The sequence below is a fragment of the Symphalangus syndactylus genome, chromosome 17 (assembly GCF_028878055.3).
Source record: "Symphalangus syndactylus isolate Jambi chromosome 17, NHGRI_mSymSyn1-v2.1_pri, whole genome shotgun sequence".
NCBI lineage: Eukaryota > Metazoa > Chordata > Mammalia > Primates > Hylobatidae > Symphalangus > Symphalangus syndactylus.
The window spans coordinates 41,263,370-41,282,613 of NC_072439.2; the positions used below are offsets into that span (position 1 = coordinate 41,263,370).

At 33.7% G+C, this 19,244-nt stretch overlaps 1 protein-coding gene across 4 annotated transcripts in view; it reads left to right on the forward strand.

Annotated features, from left to right (window-relative positions):
- Positions 1–19,244, forward strand: part of LRRK2 (leucine rich repeat kinase 2) — a 142,701-nt gene that overhangs the window by 66,162 nt on the left and 57,295 nt on the right. For all 4 annotated transcript variants that reach the window (XM_055250254.2, XM_063620135.1, XM_055250253.2 and 1 more), the window contains 9 exons: positions 3,447–3,565; positions 4,770–4,839; positions 5,346–5,563; positions 8,171–8,421; positions 8,975–9,123; positions 12,661–12,754; positions 14,152–14,338; positions 15,989–16,170; positions 18,986–19,215. In XM_055250254.2, the coding sequence (XP_055106229.1) occupies positions 3,447–3,565; positions 4,770–4,839; positions 5,346–5,563; positions 8,171–8,421; positions 8,975–9,123; positions 12,661–12,754; positions 14,152–14,338; positions 15,989–16,170; positions 18,986–19,215 (1,500 nt within the window). The remainder of the gene's footprint in view (positions 1–3,446; positions 3,566–4,769; positions 4,840–5,345; positions 5,564–8,170; positions 8,422–8,974; positions 9,124–12,660; positions 12,755–14,151; positions 14,339–15,988; positions 16,171–18,985; positions 19,216–19,244) is intronic.

Sequence of the window (19,244 nt, forward strand, 5' to 3'; positions counted from 1 at the left end):
AGAAGCTACTTCCTAGTCATTTTTGGAGAGCCTTTTTTTTTTATCATTAATAGGTGTTGAAAAATGCTCTTCAGCATCTGCTGAGGTATTCATATTTTTCACCTTTATTTTGTTAATATGGTGAAATACATTGACTGATTTTCTAATGTTAAACCAACTTGCATTCCTGGAGTAAATCTCACTTGGTTATGGTACATTACCCTTTTTATATAGTATTAAATTTTATTTTCTAAAATTTTTTTAAGAATTTTGCATCTGTGAGAGATATTAGTCTGCAGTTTTATACTTCCTTGTAATTATGGGAGTAATGCTGTCCTCTTGAAATGAATTGGGAAGTGTTTCCCATTCCACAATTTTCTGGAAGAGTTTGTGTGAACGTATTTTCTTCTTAAATCTCTGATAGACTTCACCAGCAAAGGCCATCTAGGTTTTAAATTTTTGTGAGGCAGAGATTTAAAATTATGAATTTAATAACTTTGATAGACGTATGATTATTTTAATTTTCTTTTACTTCTTAAGTTAGTTTTAGTAATGTGTAACTTTCAAGGAATATGTCCATTTCATATAAGTTGCCAAATTTATTTGTTTAATGTGACATAGTAATTATTTAATTATCCTGTTAGTGATTTAATTATCCTGTTAATCTCTTCAAAGAATCAGATTTTTGTTTTATCGATTTTCTCTATTGTTTGTGTTACTCTCTCACGGACTTTTGTTCTTACCTTTGTTGTTCCCTTTTCCTTACTTATTTTTATTTAAATTGACTCTTTTTATAGATTCTTAATTTGGAAGCTTAGAACGCTGGTTTTTAGAACCTTCTTATTTTGTAACAGAAACATTTATTTAAGGCTGTATATGTTCTTATAAATATCACTTTCACTGCATCCCAATATCTTGATGTGTCTTCTTTCCATTCATTTAAAAAATTTAATTTCCCAAATGTCCAACAACGATAGACTGGATTAAGAAAATGTGGCACATATACACCATGGAATACTATGCAGCCACAAAAAATGATGAGTTCATGTCCTTTGTAGGCACATGGATGAAGCTGGAAACCATCATTCTCAGCAAACTATTGCAAGGACAAAAAACCAAACACCGCATGTTCTCACTCAGGGGGGAATTGAACAATGAGAACACTTGGACACAGGAAGGGGAACATCACACACTGGGGCCTGTTGTGGGGTGGGGGGAGTGGGGAGGGATAGCATTAGGAGATACACCTAATGTAAATGACGAGTTAATGGGTACAGCACACCAACATGGCACACGTATACATATGTAACAAACCTGCACGTTGTGCACATGTACCCTAGAACTTAAAGTATAATAAAAAATATATATATATATAAAAATTTAATTTCCTTTGTGACTTCTTTGATTCACAAGTTATTTAGAAGGCTGTCATTTATTTTCCAAATATTTGGAGATTTTCTGGATAACTTTCTGGTTATTGGCTTCAATTTAACTTTTTTGTGCTCAGATAACCTACTCTGATGATTTCTATCCTTTTATATTTATTGAAACATGCTTTATGGATTATCATATGGTCTGTCTTGGTGATGTGTCATGTGCAGCTGAAAAGAAAGTATATTCAGCTGTTATTGGGTCAAATCAATAGGCCAAATTGTTTGGTAGGATTTCTCAAGTTTTCTGTGACTTTACTGATTTTTCTTTCATTTATTGTAATTGAAAGAGAAATATTGAAGTTGTAATTGAGGATTTGTTGGTCGCCTTTTCAGTTTTATCTGTTTATGCTTTGTATATTTTGAAGCTCTGTTGTTTGTTGTGCAAACATTAAGGACTATATAACAAAGGACTATATATAAAAATAATTTTTTAAATGAAGTAACCACTTTATATTAATCTAAGTTTGCAGTTAGTATCATTTCCTTCCTCTGGAAGAATTCCCTTTTACATTTCTAGTGCAGATCTTCCAGAAACCCGTATGCAGATTACTGGAGCACTTTTTCCATAACTGCCCCAGAACTCCCAGCTATCTCAGTCTCCATAAATGTTGATCTCTATCTCCTCATCTCAGGAAAGCCATGAGACTGTTTAAATTTCTTCTTATGTGTATGGCCCTTAATTTGTCTCCAAGCAGAAGGCCAGAGCGATCATAGGGCTCACATAATTTGTTTTCCTTCTTTCGGGTATTACATAGTCCTATGCTGTCTGTTGCCCAGTGTCTATATCCAGTCATTTAATATATTTGTCCAGTTTTCTTGTTGTTTATGTGAGTAGGTTAAGTTCACACTTGTTACTCTATCATGCCTGAAAGAACTCTCTTCAAGTATTTTTAAAGAAAACATTAGAAATTTTAACATAAAATAATTATAAAATGCACTATGCTGCTTGTACAAATAATGTGCTAATAGACATTTCACAAACATATAAAATGGGATAATTATGATAATTTAATAATCTTTATAATTATGTAATTGTTACTAAATTATAAATTATATTTTATTAAAATTCTTAAGCATTAAAATAATTTAAATTATAGAATTAATTAAACTTTAGTAATGAACCAAGCAGGAACTGTTTATATCAGTATTTATACTGAATATTATAAAGGTGGTATTTGGATATACAGATTTTATAATTTGGTTTTGACATAAAATGAATTCTTTCTTTTTCTAAGATAAAGAGTAGGGGAATTTAAAATCATAATTTTTCACAAATGCATTCACATTATTTATCTTTAATATGATTTATTTATTGATCTTTGTTTTCTTGTAAATTTATTATTTTGAAAGTACTGCCTTTTCCTTATTTTATAAAATAATTATTGCCAGCCAAATTTATTGTGTTTATTTTAATACCATTCCATAAAAGAAACCATGAAACATGAAATTCAAATAGGAATATATTAAAAATTGCTGACTGTTAAATAATTTGTTGTGATTACAACATTTAAAGCAAGATTTGAAAAATTTATAAGAAAAATTCAGGGAGTTAATTCACTCTCTTTCCTACACTGGTAGACCCTATTCCAGTGGTCTCTATAAAAAAAATTCAGAGAAACAGAAAGCAGTAACATTGATCAGATTGCATACAAACTTTCTGCACACACATATATTTGTTATAACTTATGTAACCATTGATTGATTTGGCTTTTTCCTGCTGTACTATGAGCTCCTCTGAGGAACAGATTTATTTTTTTCCTGCGTATCAGTATCCCGTGCTTACCCAGTGTCTAGTCTGTAACAGCCATTCTGTAAATATTTATGGGTTAAGAAAAATATTGTTGAATTTTTAAAGTGAAAAACCAACATGGCTTATCATTTCTATTTTAAAGATTTTACAAAGGGAATGGACTGTGAAATTTCCATTAATAAAAATAGGTTTAATCTTCCATGACTGAACCATGATAGAAGGATCTTATGACTCAGTAAGCTTTTTGTACTCACCTTCATGTTATTTTATCATTTTCAAAATAGGAAGTGAAGGCTCATTTCTTGTGAAAAAGAAATCTAATTCAATTAGTGTAGGAGAATTTTACCAAGATGCCGTATTACAGCGTTGCTCACCAAATTTGCAAAGACATTCCAATTCCTTGGTAAGTTAAATTGTGAAATTGTGATTATGTTGTGTTTTGCTGCTGACATTCTCTTGATAACTAAAATTTATGCCAAAGCTAGGAACAATTGGTAGGGATTTCCCTGATGTATGAAAACTATAATTTTGAGACGTTTTATATATGTATGGATATGAACACATATTAGATGTAAATTAAGCTCAATTCACATTTGTAGTCTTTTGAGTATGCAGGGTATGAATTTGTTTGGGGCACATATACATATATAAACTTATAGTACACTTCAAGATGGTTTTCTTCTTCTTTCTTTTCAGAACTCCATGTCTGAAAAGACCCCGGGCTAGACCTGTACCTAATGGTGTGGGTTGGTCCCATGAACACTTTAGCTAGAAATCTGATAGTGATTTCTAAGAAACCAGACAGAAGTCTGAAGGACACTGAACAAGATGGAGTAGCATAATATAATTCATTGTTCATCTATCTATCATCTATCTATCTATCATCTATCTATCTATCTATCTATCTATCTATCTATCATCTATCTATCTATCATCTATCATCATCTATCTGTCTATCTATCTATTTTGGTGTATTGAAAGTCATTTAATTTTTTCGATACCGTTATTATTATTTTAACCTCCTGTCTGTTTTGGAACTATGGAAGGACTATGGCATATTTGCATGAGGAGTTTGATAATTCTAGTCGAGGAAATTGGGAGCCACCTTATTCTCATGTTCACTTTGAAAGACCTGTTCTAACCTATGCTCTAATTTTGATTATAGCTGAGTACTAAAAATATGAGAGTTGTTTTGTGTTAATTCTAGATCTTAAGATGGGTGAAATGAATGACTATAGCTGAATCGGTTAAATTAGCTGTCAGTCTTTATATATGCTCTTTCGAATTTATATATAAATTTAGTTATAAAAAGTAGTTTGGTTAATGAGAGAAATTACATGAATATAGCTTTCTGACTCAACCTTTCTGTTTTTCAGTTTCCTTATATTTAAAACAAAGGAGAAAGAGTAGATGCTTTCTAAGGTCATTTGAGCACTAAACTGGAGTTTTCTTTTATCTTCATAATTGGGTTTTTACTTGCCTATTTTTCCAATAATTATAAATACCATTTAACCCTATTAAAATTTCATGGTTCCTTCCTTATAAAAATGTCCTCTTCTCCAATAAATGACAGCAATTTTATTACAAACATCATTATTTTTTAATAGGGGCCCATTTTTGATCATGAAGATTTACTGAGGCGAAAAAGAAAAATATTATCTTCAGATGATTCACTCAGTAAGTATTTGGATGTAATCATAAGTAAATAGATATTTTGGGCAGAATACAGTGTTTGGTTGAATTTCCTCCAATTATTCAAATATTCTTGGTGCCAGTTTCATCTTACATAATCTTCATATGTATTTACCTAATGATTCCTTCCATAAGCTATAGAAAAATGAAACATACATTTAAAAATTTACCTTTCTTAAATATTATAGAACACATTAGTCTTTATTTTTTTACAAGTTTTCTGAAATGTAAATAACACCTCCACCAATGCCACTCTTCATCCTTTCCTCCAGTTTTCTTTCTTTCTTTTTCATGCCACTTACACCACCTGATGAAATGCTTTTTATTTACCGTTCATCTCTGCCACTGGATAAACTCCATAGTTTGGTTTTCTACTGAATCTTCAGTGCCTTGAAGAAAGCCTGATTGCTAGGAAGTGCGCACTCAACTTTTACTGCATGAATTTAAATTATTTGCTTATATTTCCATTGTTTGTTTGTTTTTGACAAAAGGGTCATCAAAACTTCAATCCCATATGAAGCATTCAGACAGCATTTCTTCTCTGGCTTCTGAGAGAGAATATATTACATCACTAGACCTTTCAGCAAATGAACTAAGAGATATTGATGTCCTGAGCCAGAAATGCTGTATAAGTGGTCATTTGGAGCATCTTGAAAAGCTGGAGCTTCACCAGAATGCACTCACGAGCTTTCCACAACAGCTATGTGAAGTAAATTTAATTTATCCTTGTAACTTTCAAGACATTTGAAGAGCTTCTGTATTTATATCTAATTTGCATAATTAAGTCGTTTAAAAGAACATTCTACTTTTGTGTCACTGGGTGATAAGTCCCCCGTTCTTCTGGTTTTTGCACACATATCTTAGTCTGTGTGATGTCTAGGAGCATCTTTGAGGGCAGGCAATGGAAACAGATCTGATTAGAAAGGAATTCCAGGTTCTGTACAGAGTACATGTTAAAGTCTATCAAGTGTATATTGATTATACTTTAATCATTTAATTCAAGTAAGACAACTTCAACTATTTAAATTATATTAGGTAAACTAGAATTAGATCTGGTTTGGTAGGTAGTACTGGCTCTGACTCAGCTACAACTGTGTGACAATATGAACATGTCACTCCGCCTGCTCTAATCCTTCATTTTCTCATCTGTAAAATAGAGATTCAACTAAATGATTACTGAACCTTTTTTTTTCAGTTTAAAATAATGTGTAACTTAAAGATTTTTTTTTTTTTGGTCAAAGTTCCTGTCTTGTAAGAATTAAAGTATAACATAGTTTGTTGATAGGATAGCTCTCTGAAAATTGACTTTGCTCACCATTTATATGTACTACAGATCAGAATAGTTTTGAAAGTCAAAGAAGATATCATAAAACTTAAAATTATTTTAATGCAAATGTTTAAATTGTTAAATTGTCAAGGCTGGGCATGGTGACTTATGCCTATAATCCTAGCACTTTGTGAGGCTGAGGCAGGTGGATCATTTTGAGTTCAGGAGTTCAAGACCAGCCTAAGCATCAGCAAAATCCTGTCTCTACCAAAAATACAAAAAATTAGCCAGGTGTGGTGGGGTGCACCTGTGGTCCCAGCTACCTGGGATGCTGAGGTGGGAGGATTGCCTGATCCTGGGAGGCAGAGGTTGCAGTGAGCCAAGATCGACCACTGTACTCTAGCCAGGGCAACAGAGTGAGACCCTGTCTCAAAAAAAAAAAAAAGTCTTGTTGCAAATGCATTTCCCCCTTTTTAAGCCTAAAAAATTAATCATAATTTTGAGATGTTTTAAAGACAACATTACATAAATTTTAAGTATATTTAAGGGATGTTTTTTCTCTAAAGTTTTTATATCTGGAGAAAGAGAGAAGAAAGCAAGGTGACCCACTCCTCCAGCCATGCCCTAATGTCTAAAATGTATCTTTCTCTCTTCTTCACTTCTTTGCCTTGCTAAAATACTTCAAGCCACCCAGGGCTCAATTTAAATGTCACTTCATCACTCTCTGCTTCTCTTCCTTTTTCCTTCTATCCTCCAGCCAACCTACCCACCTAGCCTCCATGTCCATAACACCTGATGCTTTCCACCTAATTCTCATTCAGTCATCCAATTTGATTTAAAATACCTTCGCCCCCACTAGACTGTGAACTCTTTGAGGACAGGACTTGTTTCAGGCTTGTTTCTGTCTATTCCCAGTGCCTAATGAGACCTAACATATGGTAGAAGTTTAGTAGATACTTACTGAATTGATTTGTGGAGGAATTAATGTCTGAAACTTGGTAATCCTTCAATTAATATTTGTTAAATGAGCAAGCAAAATAACTCTGGGATTTAGTCTAGTTAAAGAGAATTGGAAGAGACTGTGACAAGGTGAGACGTGCCGGCATTTGATGACTGGACAAGCTCAGAACCTTCTCTTAGGGAAATTTCAAAATGACACCATTAGATGGCACTTTGTTTGTTTGTTTGTTTGTTATTGTCAAAGGGTCTCATCTATGTTCCTTTTATAAGAACATTTCCTGATTAAACCTTGGGAATAATTTTAAAATCTTTACTTTGGAATAAGTTATGAGGGTCTGAAACAAAGGCAGGAATTTTGAAACAACTTCTGGGGCAAAGAGTCATTAATAAGCCTCTATAATCATATCAAACTCTAGAATTTCTTGTGTGGATAAATATATTGATAAATAAAGAAGAGCATAGAGAAGTGATTGTTTTTGGCATTTTAGCTCTTTGAGTGTATTATGTACCAAAGTTTTAAAAAATTGATATAATGTGTAAGTAGGGGTTTGCTATTATCATTGTAAAATTAGAAATTGCTTAAAAATAGAAAGTAGAAATTTGAAACAAAAAGTTTCATAAAAAAAGGAGGTTCTAAAATGAAACACATTATAAGTAACTATTTTTATGGTTAAATCTTAAATATATCAAAATATGTAACAATTTCTGACAGCATTTAAAACATATTCCCAGGGTTATGTTGTACTTTTTGTTAAATCATTAATTCAAGTATTTGTTGAGGCCTATTCTGCTTCCATTTTGCTCTTTCTGGAAATAATTTACAAAAAAGCTGAAGGAAACTTTCAACTCTATTTTTGTGAACCTGCTTTTTACAATCTACCTGTTGTAATTTTTCTGGTTTTACCCATGCTATAAGCAGAGACGATTGGGCCAATCAGTATACTGAAATTCTGTTGTGGATTGTGTTTTCTCAACTTTTTGAAAATTCTTGATGGTTCTAGTTACCAGAGGTGTGTAAGGCAGAAATATTAGCTAGACTTAAGTTCCTCAGATGGTTCACTTTAGAATTTTAAACTATTGTCTTTTCAGACTCTGAAGAGTTTGACACATTTGGACTTGCACAGTAATAAATTTACATCATTTCCTTCTTACTTGTTGAAAATGAGTTGTATTGCTAACCTTGATGTCTCTCGAAATGACATTGGACCCTCAGTGGTTTTAGATCCTACAGTGAAATGTCCAACTCTGAAACAGTTTAACCTGTCATATAACCAGCTGTCTTTTGTACCTGAGAACCTCACTGATGTGGTAGAGAAACTGGAGCAGCTCATTTTAGAAGGGTAAGAAAGAGCTCATTAAAATTAAAAGGGTTGCCTAAATATGCCGATGTTAACAAAATATGCTGACACTTTTATAGCAACATGGTGAAACTCCATCTCTACTAAAAAATACAAAAATTAGCCCAGTGTGGTGGTGCGCACTTGTAATCCCAGCTAGTCAGAGGCTGAGGCATGAGAATCGCTTGAACCCAGGAGGTGGAGGTCGCAGTGAGCCGAGATTGTGCCATTGCACTCCAGCCTGGGTGACAGAGGCGAGACTCTGTCTCAAAGAAATATATATATATATATAAAATATATATATTTATTATTTTATATATAATACCTATATATTATATATACTATATATATAATACTTGTTATATATATATATATAATAAGAGACTGAGGCAATGAATATTACAACTTTATCAACTGACTTAAATTTTCACAACTAATTTTTTAATTAATAAATCCTCTTTGATGCTATTCTTTGAAAGCAAATAGTTTTTGATATTTTTTCTTTAAAGCATATGGATTTATGCAATTTAATCATTATCTTGTCTCTTGTGACTAGAAATAAAATATCAGAGATATATTTCCCCTTGAGACTGAAGGAACTGAAGATTTTAAACCTTAATAAGAACCACATTTCATCCCTATCAGAGAACTTTCTTGAGGCTTGTCCTAAAGTGGAGAGTTTCAGTGCCAGAATGAATTTTCTTGGTAAGTGTTCTGTGTGGGTCTCCTCCTTACCAGGCCCTCTAAGTTGTACAAGATGAGTCATATATGGACCCTTTAGTTGGGGCTTTAAAGGTGGCATTTCAGTTTAAATATTATGCTGGATTTAAAAAATAAAGTTAGCAGGTTGGCAATAAAACAAAATGCTATCAAACTATGAAAAGACATGAAAGAAACATAAATGCATATTGGTAAGTGAAAGAAGCCAATCTGAAAAGGCCACATACTGTTCGTTCCCAACTATAAGACATTCTGGAAGAGACAAAATTATGAGGACATTAAAAAGATCAATGGTTGTCAGGGGTTAGGGGAGGGAGAGATGAATAGGTAAAGGACAGAGGATTTTTAGGGCAGTGAAACTGTTTTGTATACTACAGAGGGGGATACGTGCCATTGTACACTTGTCAAAACCCATAGAATGTCCAGTATAAAGAATGAACCCTGATGTAAACTATGGACTTCGAGTGATAATGATGTGTCAAATATTGGCTCATTGACTGGAACAACTGTGCCAAACTAATGCAAATTTTTAATAATAGGGGAAAATGTGTGTGGGGTGGTGGTGTTGAGGGGAGAAGGGATATATTGAAAGTCTCTGGACTGTGTGCTCAATTTTTCTGTGTATCTAAAGCTGCCCTGAAAATAGTCTATAATTTTAAAAAATTATCACATTTTTATTGTCAGAGGTTAAAATGATAGTTACTTGGCCTACTGTGTAGTACACTGTGGTTCCTTTTAGTCTTAAACTAAACATGCACATGGCTGCCTGAGCAGGGTAAGGCATCCTGATACTGAAATATTGTTTTTCATACTGAAGTTTCTTCAGCAACTTTTTGTGTGATAAGTATGATTACTCTTATTGCTGTTGTTAAAAATAAAATTAATCATTTAATGGTTTTCAAATTAGCGAAGCTAATGAATATTCATTCAGCTCTTGTGCTTTCCAAGACATTATAATAATGCAAATTATTGTCATCACTTTTATTAAAAGTTGTAGAATCCCCTGCCTTCTCTTAGCATATGAAATAATAGAGGAAATTATGTTCATTTGTATCCTAAATGAACATCTTAATATTAAGGAACAAAATACTTTTATGACAATAAACAGGAATTCCCCATATTTTATTTTCCTTCATAGAGAATACTCACATCTTGTTACCCATGTGATTATTCTATACCTGACTCAGTAAAATAATTTTTAATTCTATTTAATAGCAGAATATGGCTTAACTGCTTATTAATGGTATTTTAATTTGTCAGAACTTTCAGAAACTAATAATGATCAAAGCCATCTTAATTTGGGTAGTATTTTTCTCGTTTTCTGCTCCCTCCCTTCCTCCTATCCTCCTGAATACTGGCCACTTTCCAACCATGATCCTGAAACTGGGGATAGAGCTATTGACTCACTAGTAAGCAAAGTAAACTCGGTCTCTGTCCTTAAGGAACTTGTGATTAAGTTCAGAGCACAGACAAACATTACGTAACGGTGGCACAAATAAATATAATTTTATATTGTGGTGCCTTCTGTAGAAAAGTTTCAGGATGCTCTGTGGTACCTCAGGGGAATCTGATTCAGACTGTGGAGTCAGGAGAGCATTTCTGTGCCTGTGACATTTAAGTTGGGTCTGGAAAGAGGAGCATCCAAAAGGACCTTGAAGCTTGTGTATGGTCAGTGTATCATCTCAGCTGAATCTCACAATGACCCTAATGGTCATACCTAGGACAGGTATGACCTCTGCCTAGTTGAGGAAATTGAAGCAGTGAGATTTTTTGTGTGATGTTTATAGGTGCATACAATTAATTATCTTGTTGTGAAAGTTTGAATGGACCCCAGTTCAAAATCTGTTTGCTTTGCACTACACAACCTTAATAGTTTGAGAAGTGGTCTTACATTTAAGAAGCCCCATGGAGGTGACATCTGAGCAGGATCACTAACCATTAAAAAATAATCCCATGTAAATGGTGAAACCCTGTATCTACTAAAAATACAAAAATTAGCTGGGTGTGGTGGTGTGTGACTATAATCCCAGCTACTCGGGAGGCTGAGGCAGGAGAATCACTTGAACCAGGGAGTTGGAGGTTGCAGTGAGTGGAGATCATGCCACTGCACTCCAGCCTCGGGACAGAGCAAGACTCCGTCAATAAATAAATAAATAAATAAATAAATAAGTAAATAAATCCCATGTAAAATAATGTTTTAGTTCTGTGGCCTTATGAATGTTTTCCATACAGCATATGAAACTCAAGACTCTGAAGTCTTAAGTGGAGAATCATTTCTACTCATTTATTTTGCAAATAGGTGAGGTATAATATGTATCTTTCTGCTTCTCAGGAAGACAGCTTCTAGGAGTGTCCTGGAACATTTTGACCCTTGAAGATTGTCTAGATAAAGCATAACCCATATTTTTAACCTTGAAAATGCTAATAACTAATTCCTCAAGCCGTTTTCATAGAACTGTAGATTTATAGATCTCTCAGGTGTCTTAGCGTTCATTTGATCTAGCTGCACTCTTTTACAGATAAGAAAAGAGGCTGTGTGATTTTCTATTTCCCAAATTGTGTTTCACAGAATTTTATTTCTTGGAGGTACCTCATACTGCATTTCCTTCTTAAAAATTCATAAAGTAGGCCAGGTGCGGTGGTTCACGCCTATAATCCCAGCGCTTTGGGAGGCTGAGGCAGGCAGATCACAAGGTCAGGAGATCGAGACCATCCTGGCTAACATGATGAAACCCTATCTCTGCTAAAAATACAGAAAATTAGCTGGACATGATGGCATGTGCCTGTAATCACAGCTACTCAGGGGGCTGAGGCAGGAGAATCTCTTGAACCTGGGAGGCGGAGATTGCATTGAGCTGAGATTGCGCTACTGCACTCCAGCCTGGGCAACAGAGCGAGACTCTGTCTCAAATAAAAACAAAAAATAATAAAAATAAAATAAGAAAAAATAAAAAAATCATAAAATATACCAGAGTATTGAGAACTCAGATATTTTACTTTATTTTACCGAATGTTTCCCAATCTCTTAAGATTATATGATTGAAGAATACTTTTATTGAATAACACCCATTATTATTCCATAGAGCACTCTTTATGAGCTAGTACCATAAAGAATTTTTGTCCTTATACTGTATTTTAGTAAAGTGTTCATAGTTGTTTTGCTATAGTTATTTAAGAGTAATTCGAGTTAATCTCTATGGTATATAATAACATCACACATAATTTGAAATGAATATTCTAAGAATTTTTACTTTGTACAAATGTTGGGTAGACAAATTTATATTTAAATAGCTGTTTAGCTTCCAGGTTAAACGGTTCTGGTAAGTATAGCATATTGTTTTATTGTTTAGTGGAAGTATTAAGTCTATTACCTTATATTTAAAAGTGGATTTTTAAAAATTGTCAGTGTGAGAATGGAAATCAAATTAAGTGACACACCATTGGTAGCTGTTCTTATTTTTGAATTTAATGGAAATCTGATTAAAATGATTAAAATGTTTATCTCATTTTTTTTTCTTTTAGCTGCTATGCCTTTCTTGCCTCCTTCCATGACAAGCCTAAAATTATCTCAGAACAAATTTTCATGTATTCCAGAAGCAATTTTAAATCTTCCACAGTAAGTTTATTGTTATTTTAATTTTAAAAGCACATCAGCTGGAACAGAACCTTTAGAAACATGACTTCGATTTAGTCATATAGAGGTAATTGATTTCTAAACCTACTCAGCTTGATGTTCTTGTATGTATGAGTGATTTTCACTAGATAAAAGACCCAACTCATTACTTAAAATGGAAACTTTTATGTTTTTTTTTTTTTTTTTTTTTTTTTTTTTTTTTTTTTTTTTTTTTTTTTTTGAGACGGAGTCTTGCTCTATCACCCAGGCTGGAGTGCAGTGGCCCGATCTCGGCTCACTGCAAGCTCCGCCTCCCGGGTTCACGCCATTCTCCTGCCTCAGCCTCTCCGAGTAGCTGGGACTACAGGCGTCCGCCACCACGCCCGGCTAATTTTTTTTGTATTTTTAGTAGAGACGGGGTTTCACTGTGGTCTCGATCTCTTGACCTCGTGATCCACCCGCCTCGGCCTCCCAAAGTGCTGGGATTACAAGCGTGAGCCACCGCGCCCGGCCAACTTTTATGTTTATTTAGTGGATCATTGTGTAAAAACAACTTAGGATTGTTTAATTAATTGCTGTATTAGTATAATGAAATGAGATTATACTGGCTATTACTTTAACTTTTAAAATTTTAATTGTTTGTGGAACTTGATATGTTGCCAAAATACGCTTAACTTTGACATTATTCTTAAGTTATGTTTGAGTGAAATTTTGGGTGAAGATTAGGCGAGTTTATGTAGTTCCAGGTTTTTGAGATATTTTGGTTAATTTCATGAAACCTGAAGCTTCCTGTTAACTTTAAATTCAGGCATTAATTCGATCTTGAGTGTGTTGTAATCTTAAATGCTATTCTAATTATATCATACATGATAAACCAAATTCATAAAAATATATGTATAAATCTATCTTTTCCTTTGTTTTCTTGCTGTCAGCTATTCCTTCAAACACTGGCTTTTTAGAATTGAGACTAAAATGCTGCTTGCATGATGCTGCAATGAGCTCTTCTGTGAGCTTATATTTAGGCAAACAATAATTAGAATTTAGCCATAGAGAGTGTTACACAAACCTATAATAGCTAAATTACATCTAGCTTTAGAATGTGTCGAACTGTTCTAAGCACTCTACAGTGATTCATCTCTTTAATCTTCCTAATAATCCCCTACGATAGCCACTGTTATTCTCTCCACTTCATAAGAGATGAAGTAACTTGCCCAGAGTCATGGTTCTTAAACGCTGGTGGTTCAACTTCAGGCTCTCAAATCACATGCATACTCACATGTCAATAATGCTAGTTTTGACGTTACACCTTATTCTCACCCTGGGGAAAATTATTTGTGATGTTATTTCATGTATTTTGGAAATACTCATTTGGTTTATGTCTTTCCACTGTATTGTTTTAGCTTGCGGTCTTTAGATATGAGCAGCAATGATATTCAGTATCTACCAGGTCCTGCACACTGGAAATCTTTGAACTTAAGGGAACTCTTATTTAGCCATAATCAGATCAGCATCTTGGACTTGAGTGAAAAAGCATATTTATGGTCTAGAGTAGAGAAACTGCATCTTTCTCACAATAAACTGAAAGAGGTAAGATGATTATTGCCACTTAAAAAATATACTTTATGACTTGTATCATCATAAATTATCATTTTAAGTGATATTTAGCTTCTAAACACCAATTTCGTAAAACTAGAAGCTTCCTGTTAACTATAAATTCCTGTCAACTATAAATCCAGATTTCCATTAAATTCAAAAATAAGAATAGCTATTAATGGTGTGTCACTTAATTTAATTTCCATTCTTACACTGACAATTTTAAAAAATCTACTTTTAAAAATAAGGTAGTAGCCTTAGTACTTCCACTAAACAATAAAACAATATGCTATACTTATCAGAACCTTTTAATCTGAAAGCTAAACAGCTAGATATAAATTTGTCTACCCAACATTTGTACAAAGGAAAAATTATTAGAATATTCATTTCAAATTATGTGTGATGTTATCATATAACATATTATAGATTAACTCAAATTACTCTTAACTGTTACTTAACTATGAAAAAACAACTTAGAACGCTTTACTAATATACAAGATAGTATAAGGATAAAAATTCTTTATAGTACTAGCTCATAAAGAGTGTTCTGTGGAATAGTAGTGGATGTCATTTAGTAACTATAAATTCAAAATAAGCATTGTAAATATCAATGCCATTCAATTTTTTTTTGTTTTTTAAACAAGTTGTAAGCCTACCCTTTGGTAAATGGATATGGTAACACAGCATCATTTCCTCAAAAATTACTTTTGTGCTATATTTTTAAAGGATTATATGAATATGTACATAATTATAGATGAATGTGATGCTGTGTGTCATTGTATGACCAAATCTCTGTCCAATCTGTTAACAGACTCTTAGATACTCCATTTTTCTCAAGTTATTGCTGGCCTGTATACTGTATTACTTGTTTTTCAGCTTTCTTTGGTACATTCTTAAATTTCTGCATTCCGCCACTATCCTATCACCCTAACGGATCAACCTTTTTTGTTTTGCTCCATTCTCTCTGTTATAAATCTGAAACTGATAATCTGTTTGTCTCAGAAAATTTTTTTTTCAAGTTCTAGTGTATTGCCTACAAAAACCAAAAGAATCAAGTGTCTGACACTGTGACGTTCAGCAAAACTGTGCATATATTTTGCTACCTGATTTTTGGCCAGCAAATGAGTGTTTTCTATTATAAATATAGTATATATTGCTTAAAAATTTGGAACAGAAAAGAAATTACTCCAATTAGGATTCCACCTGAAGTATAAGCATGTAGCTGTACTTTGAGAACACCAAATTGCATGCAGGTTTGTAGTGACTAGGTCTTCTTGCCTTTACTGAAGGAGCAGAATGAAGTCACAGATAATCGATAACCAAATCCATTTTGTGGTAAGAACTTCCTTACTTTCAATGTCTTGAAGAGATGAAGTATGTTACCAAAGGAGATTGGGTTTTTTAGTATTACAGATGAGTGACATAGATTTTTTGGGAGTAAGTTTTTATATGTAAGTTTTTATGTTTTTAAACACATACTGACAACTTATGACAAACCTTTGGAAAGTTTTAAAACTCTGTTGAAAGGTTGTGCAAGCTGCTGATGGAATCTGTGAGCCTTTCTTGTTTCTTGTCGTCTTGTTTTTTGGCAGAACACATTTCTTCCTTCCCACCAACAGGTTTTGCCCTTTTTTTTCCATTAAGATTCCTCCTGAGATTGGCTGTCTTGAAAATCTGACGTCTCTGGATGTCAGTTACAACTTGGAACTAAGATCCTTTCCCAATGAAATGGGGAAATTAAGCAAAATATGGGATCTTCCTTTGGATGAACTGCGTCTTAACTTTGATTTTAAACATATAGGATGTAAAGCCAAAGACATCATAAGGTTAGATGATTTTTTTTCTATTTGGTTTTACTAAATTTATTTCAGATTTTCTACTCTCTGTGACTTTGATGGACATATATCGTTACGATTTAGGGAAAAATGAATAGTAATATTTGGCATTAATATGCTGTGTGTCATTTGCCTTTCATTTAATGAATGTGTTTCTGTGGTGCCACTGTAGAGATTTTTCATTCTTCTTAGCCAGGCTAATGTTGACAGCGGCTTCTCCTCCTTCTGTTTCTTTTCAGTGGAGTAGACTCTAAAAGAAAGTAAGTATTGCTATTTCGTCTCTTGTTACCAATTATACAATCTAAAGAACTATAGCACAGTATAATAACTTCTCACACTGTATTTCGTATAGCAACTAGTTAACATATGTTTCTTACATCTTAAAGCATTGTAGTTACTGACATCATGTGAAATTACTAACTTCTATTTTGCCCATTAGGATGAGTAATCTACTCACCTTGATCAGTTTTGAAAGCACCAAAACTTCTCAAGCATCACTGTTTCTGGTCTTTACACTTTAAGCACTTTAAATATCTTTGGTAATGGATTTTGTCCTCCTTTTTGTTCCCTTTCAGCACATCGGTCTTATTACTTTCTCATAAAATCCTTTGCTCCCTTTTCCACAGTTACTGTATTAACGCTGCAGACCTTAGCTCTGTCATCACCTCTCAAATTGACTGTAATATCCACCAAGGCAGAGACCATTGCTGTGTTCACTCACTATTCAAATCTTGGCACCCAACACAGTGCCTGGCATACAATTAATAGTTGTTTAATTACCAGTGATTTATACTTACTCATTCTCTTCTGCCTAAAATCTCTTAAATTTATATTTAACTTCATCTGTTTTTATGAGGAAGGATTTTGTTTTCTGAACTCCTGAGCTTGATTTCATTTTAAAGGAGTTTGTTAACTTTTGTGCTAATTGTGGCTGCCCTTCATCCTACCCAATTATTTTTCTCTCTTGAAACTGGAAAAGATGGTCATATAAAAACTGGTTTAATTCTTACTAAACATCTAGTAGAACTAGCTTTCAGCGTATTATACTGTATTATCTAACTAAATATTTTTAATATTTAATATTTAATTTAATTTAATATATAAGTAAATATTTTTAAACATGTTTAACATTTTCAGAAAAGACAGAAAGACCTAGAGCAGATTAGAAATTGTAGGCATCATTTGCTTTTTGAAGAAAGACATTTTTTCAAATAGTGGTGCATTCTTAAGAACTAAATCAAGAAAAGTAATGTTGCTTTTTGGCCATATCATCAGGAATGTTGGTCAGATTCTTATTAGTTACAGGAATGAATTGGTCACTCCTCTGATGTAAAATTCACTTATGATTTAGTCTTTTTCTCTAATTTGAAACTGTGGCAACATTTTAACATATTTCAAAATATATCTTTCTCTAGCCATTATATTTTTGATAACACTTTAACTCTACTACTCGTTTAAAGGTGGTTTTTTAGCTACCTAAACACTTCTATTTAGTTCAGTTTTTACATTAAGATCATTAGGAATGAAAGCATGTTAACATCTGCTGATAGTATAATAGTTGATACTTATTTATGATGTTATGTGATCTCACTATCCATATATACTATTATATGCATATGTGATATACATGAATATATAGCTATACATCATATATACCCTATATGAATATATACACACACATATATAATGTAACTAATATGACCCTATTATCAAACTTTATTATAACAGTATACATATATCTCTACCTTGTTTCTATGTCATACGGACTTTGTGAAATTTTGAACTTTATAATTTATAGGGTTTTTCTTTTCTTTTTTTTTTTTTTTTTGAGACCGAGTTTCACTCTTGTCGCCCAGGCTGGAGTGCAGTGGCCTGATCTCGGCTCACTGCAACCTCCGCCTCTTGGCTTCAAGCGATTCTCCTGCCTCAACCTCCCAAGTAGCTGGAATTACAGGCGCCTGCCACCGTGCCCGGCTAATTTTTTGTATTTTTAATAGAGATAGGGTTTCACTATGTTGCCCAGGCTGGTCTCGAACTCCTGACCTCATGATCCTCCCACCTCAGCCTCCCAAAGTGCAGGGATTACAGGCGTGAGCCACCCCGCACCTGGCGTATAATTTATAGGGTTTTTCATATTATTTAAAAACATTAGAATATGTACACATGTATGTATATGTGTGTATATATAGAGGTATATGTATATTGCATATCATATTCTAATTAGGATTGCAAACATATTTTGGCCTTTTCATTATTTCTGGTGATAGTGTAACATGTTTTCTTTGGTGATTTTACCAAACATTATCAACTACCCTAAAATCTCTAGCGAAATATATGCATTAATAGTACTCTGAAAGACATGTACATTATTAGTTATATGAGATATGCACTCTTTTGGATACTATATTTTAGAATACTGTGACATGTAAAAGAACTTACCTAAGGGGCTGGGCGTGGTGGCTCACGCTTGTAATCCCAGCACTTTGGGAGGCCGAGGCGGGCGGATCACGAGGTCAGGAGATCGAGACCATGGTGAAACCCCGTCTCTACTAAAAATACAAAAAATTAGCCGGGCGTGGTGGCGGGCGCCTGTAGTCCCAGCTACTCGGAGAGGCTGAGGCAGGAGAATGGCGTGAACCCGGGAGGCGGAGCTTGCAGTGAGCCGAGATCGAGCCACTGCACTCCAGCCTGGGCGACAGAGCGAGACTCCGTCTCAAAAAAAAAAAAAAAAAGAACTCACCTAAATCTCAATCTCAAGTATACTTTTAAGCAGTTTATTATTTTATTTTTATCTTTCAAATACTAGGTTTCTTCAACAGCGGTTAAAAAAGGCTGTGCCTTATAACCGAATGAAACTTATGATTGTGGGAAATACTGGGAGTGGTAAAACCACCTTATTGCAGCAATTAATGAAAACCAAGAAATCAGATCTTGGAATGCAAAGTGCCACAGTTGGCATAGATGTGAAAGACTGGCCTATCCAAATAAGAGACAAAAGAAAGAGAGATCTCGTCCTAAATGTGTGGGATTTTGCAGGTATTTCTTTCCATAGAATTTTAAAATTC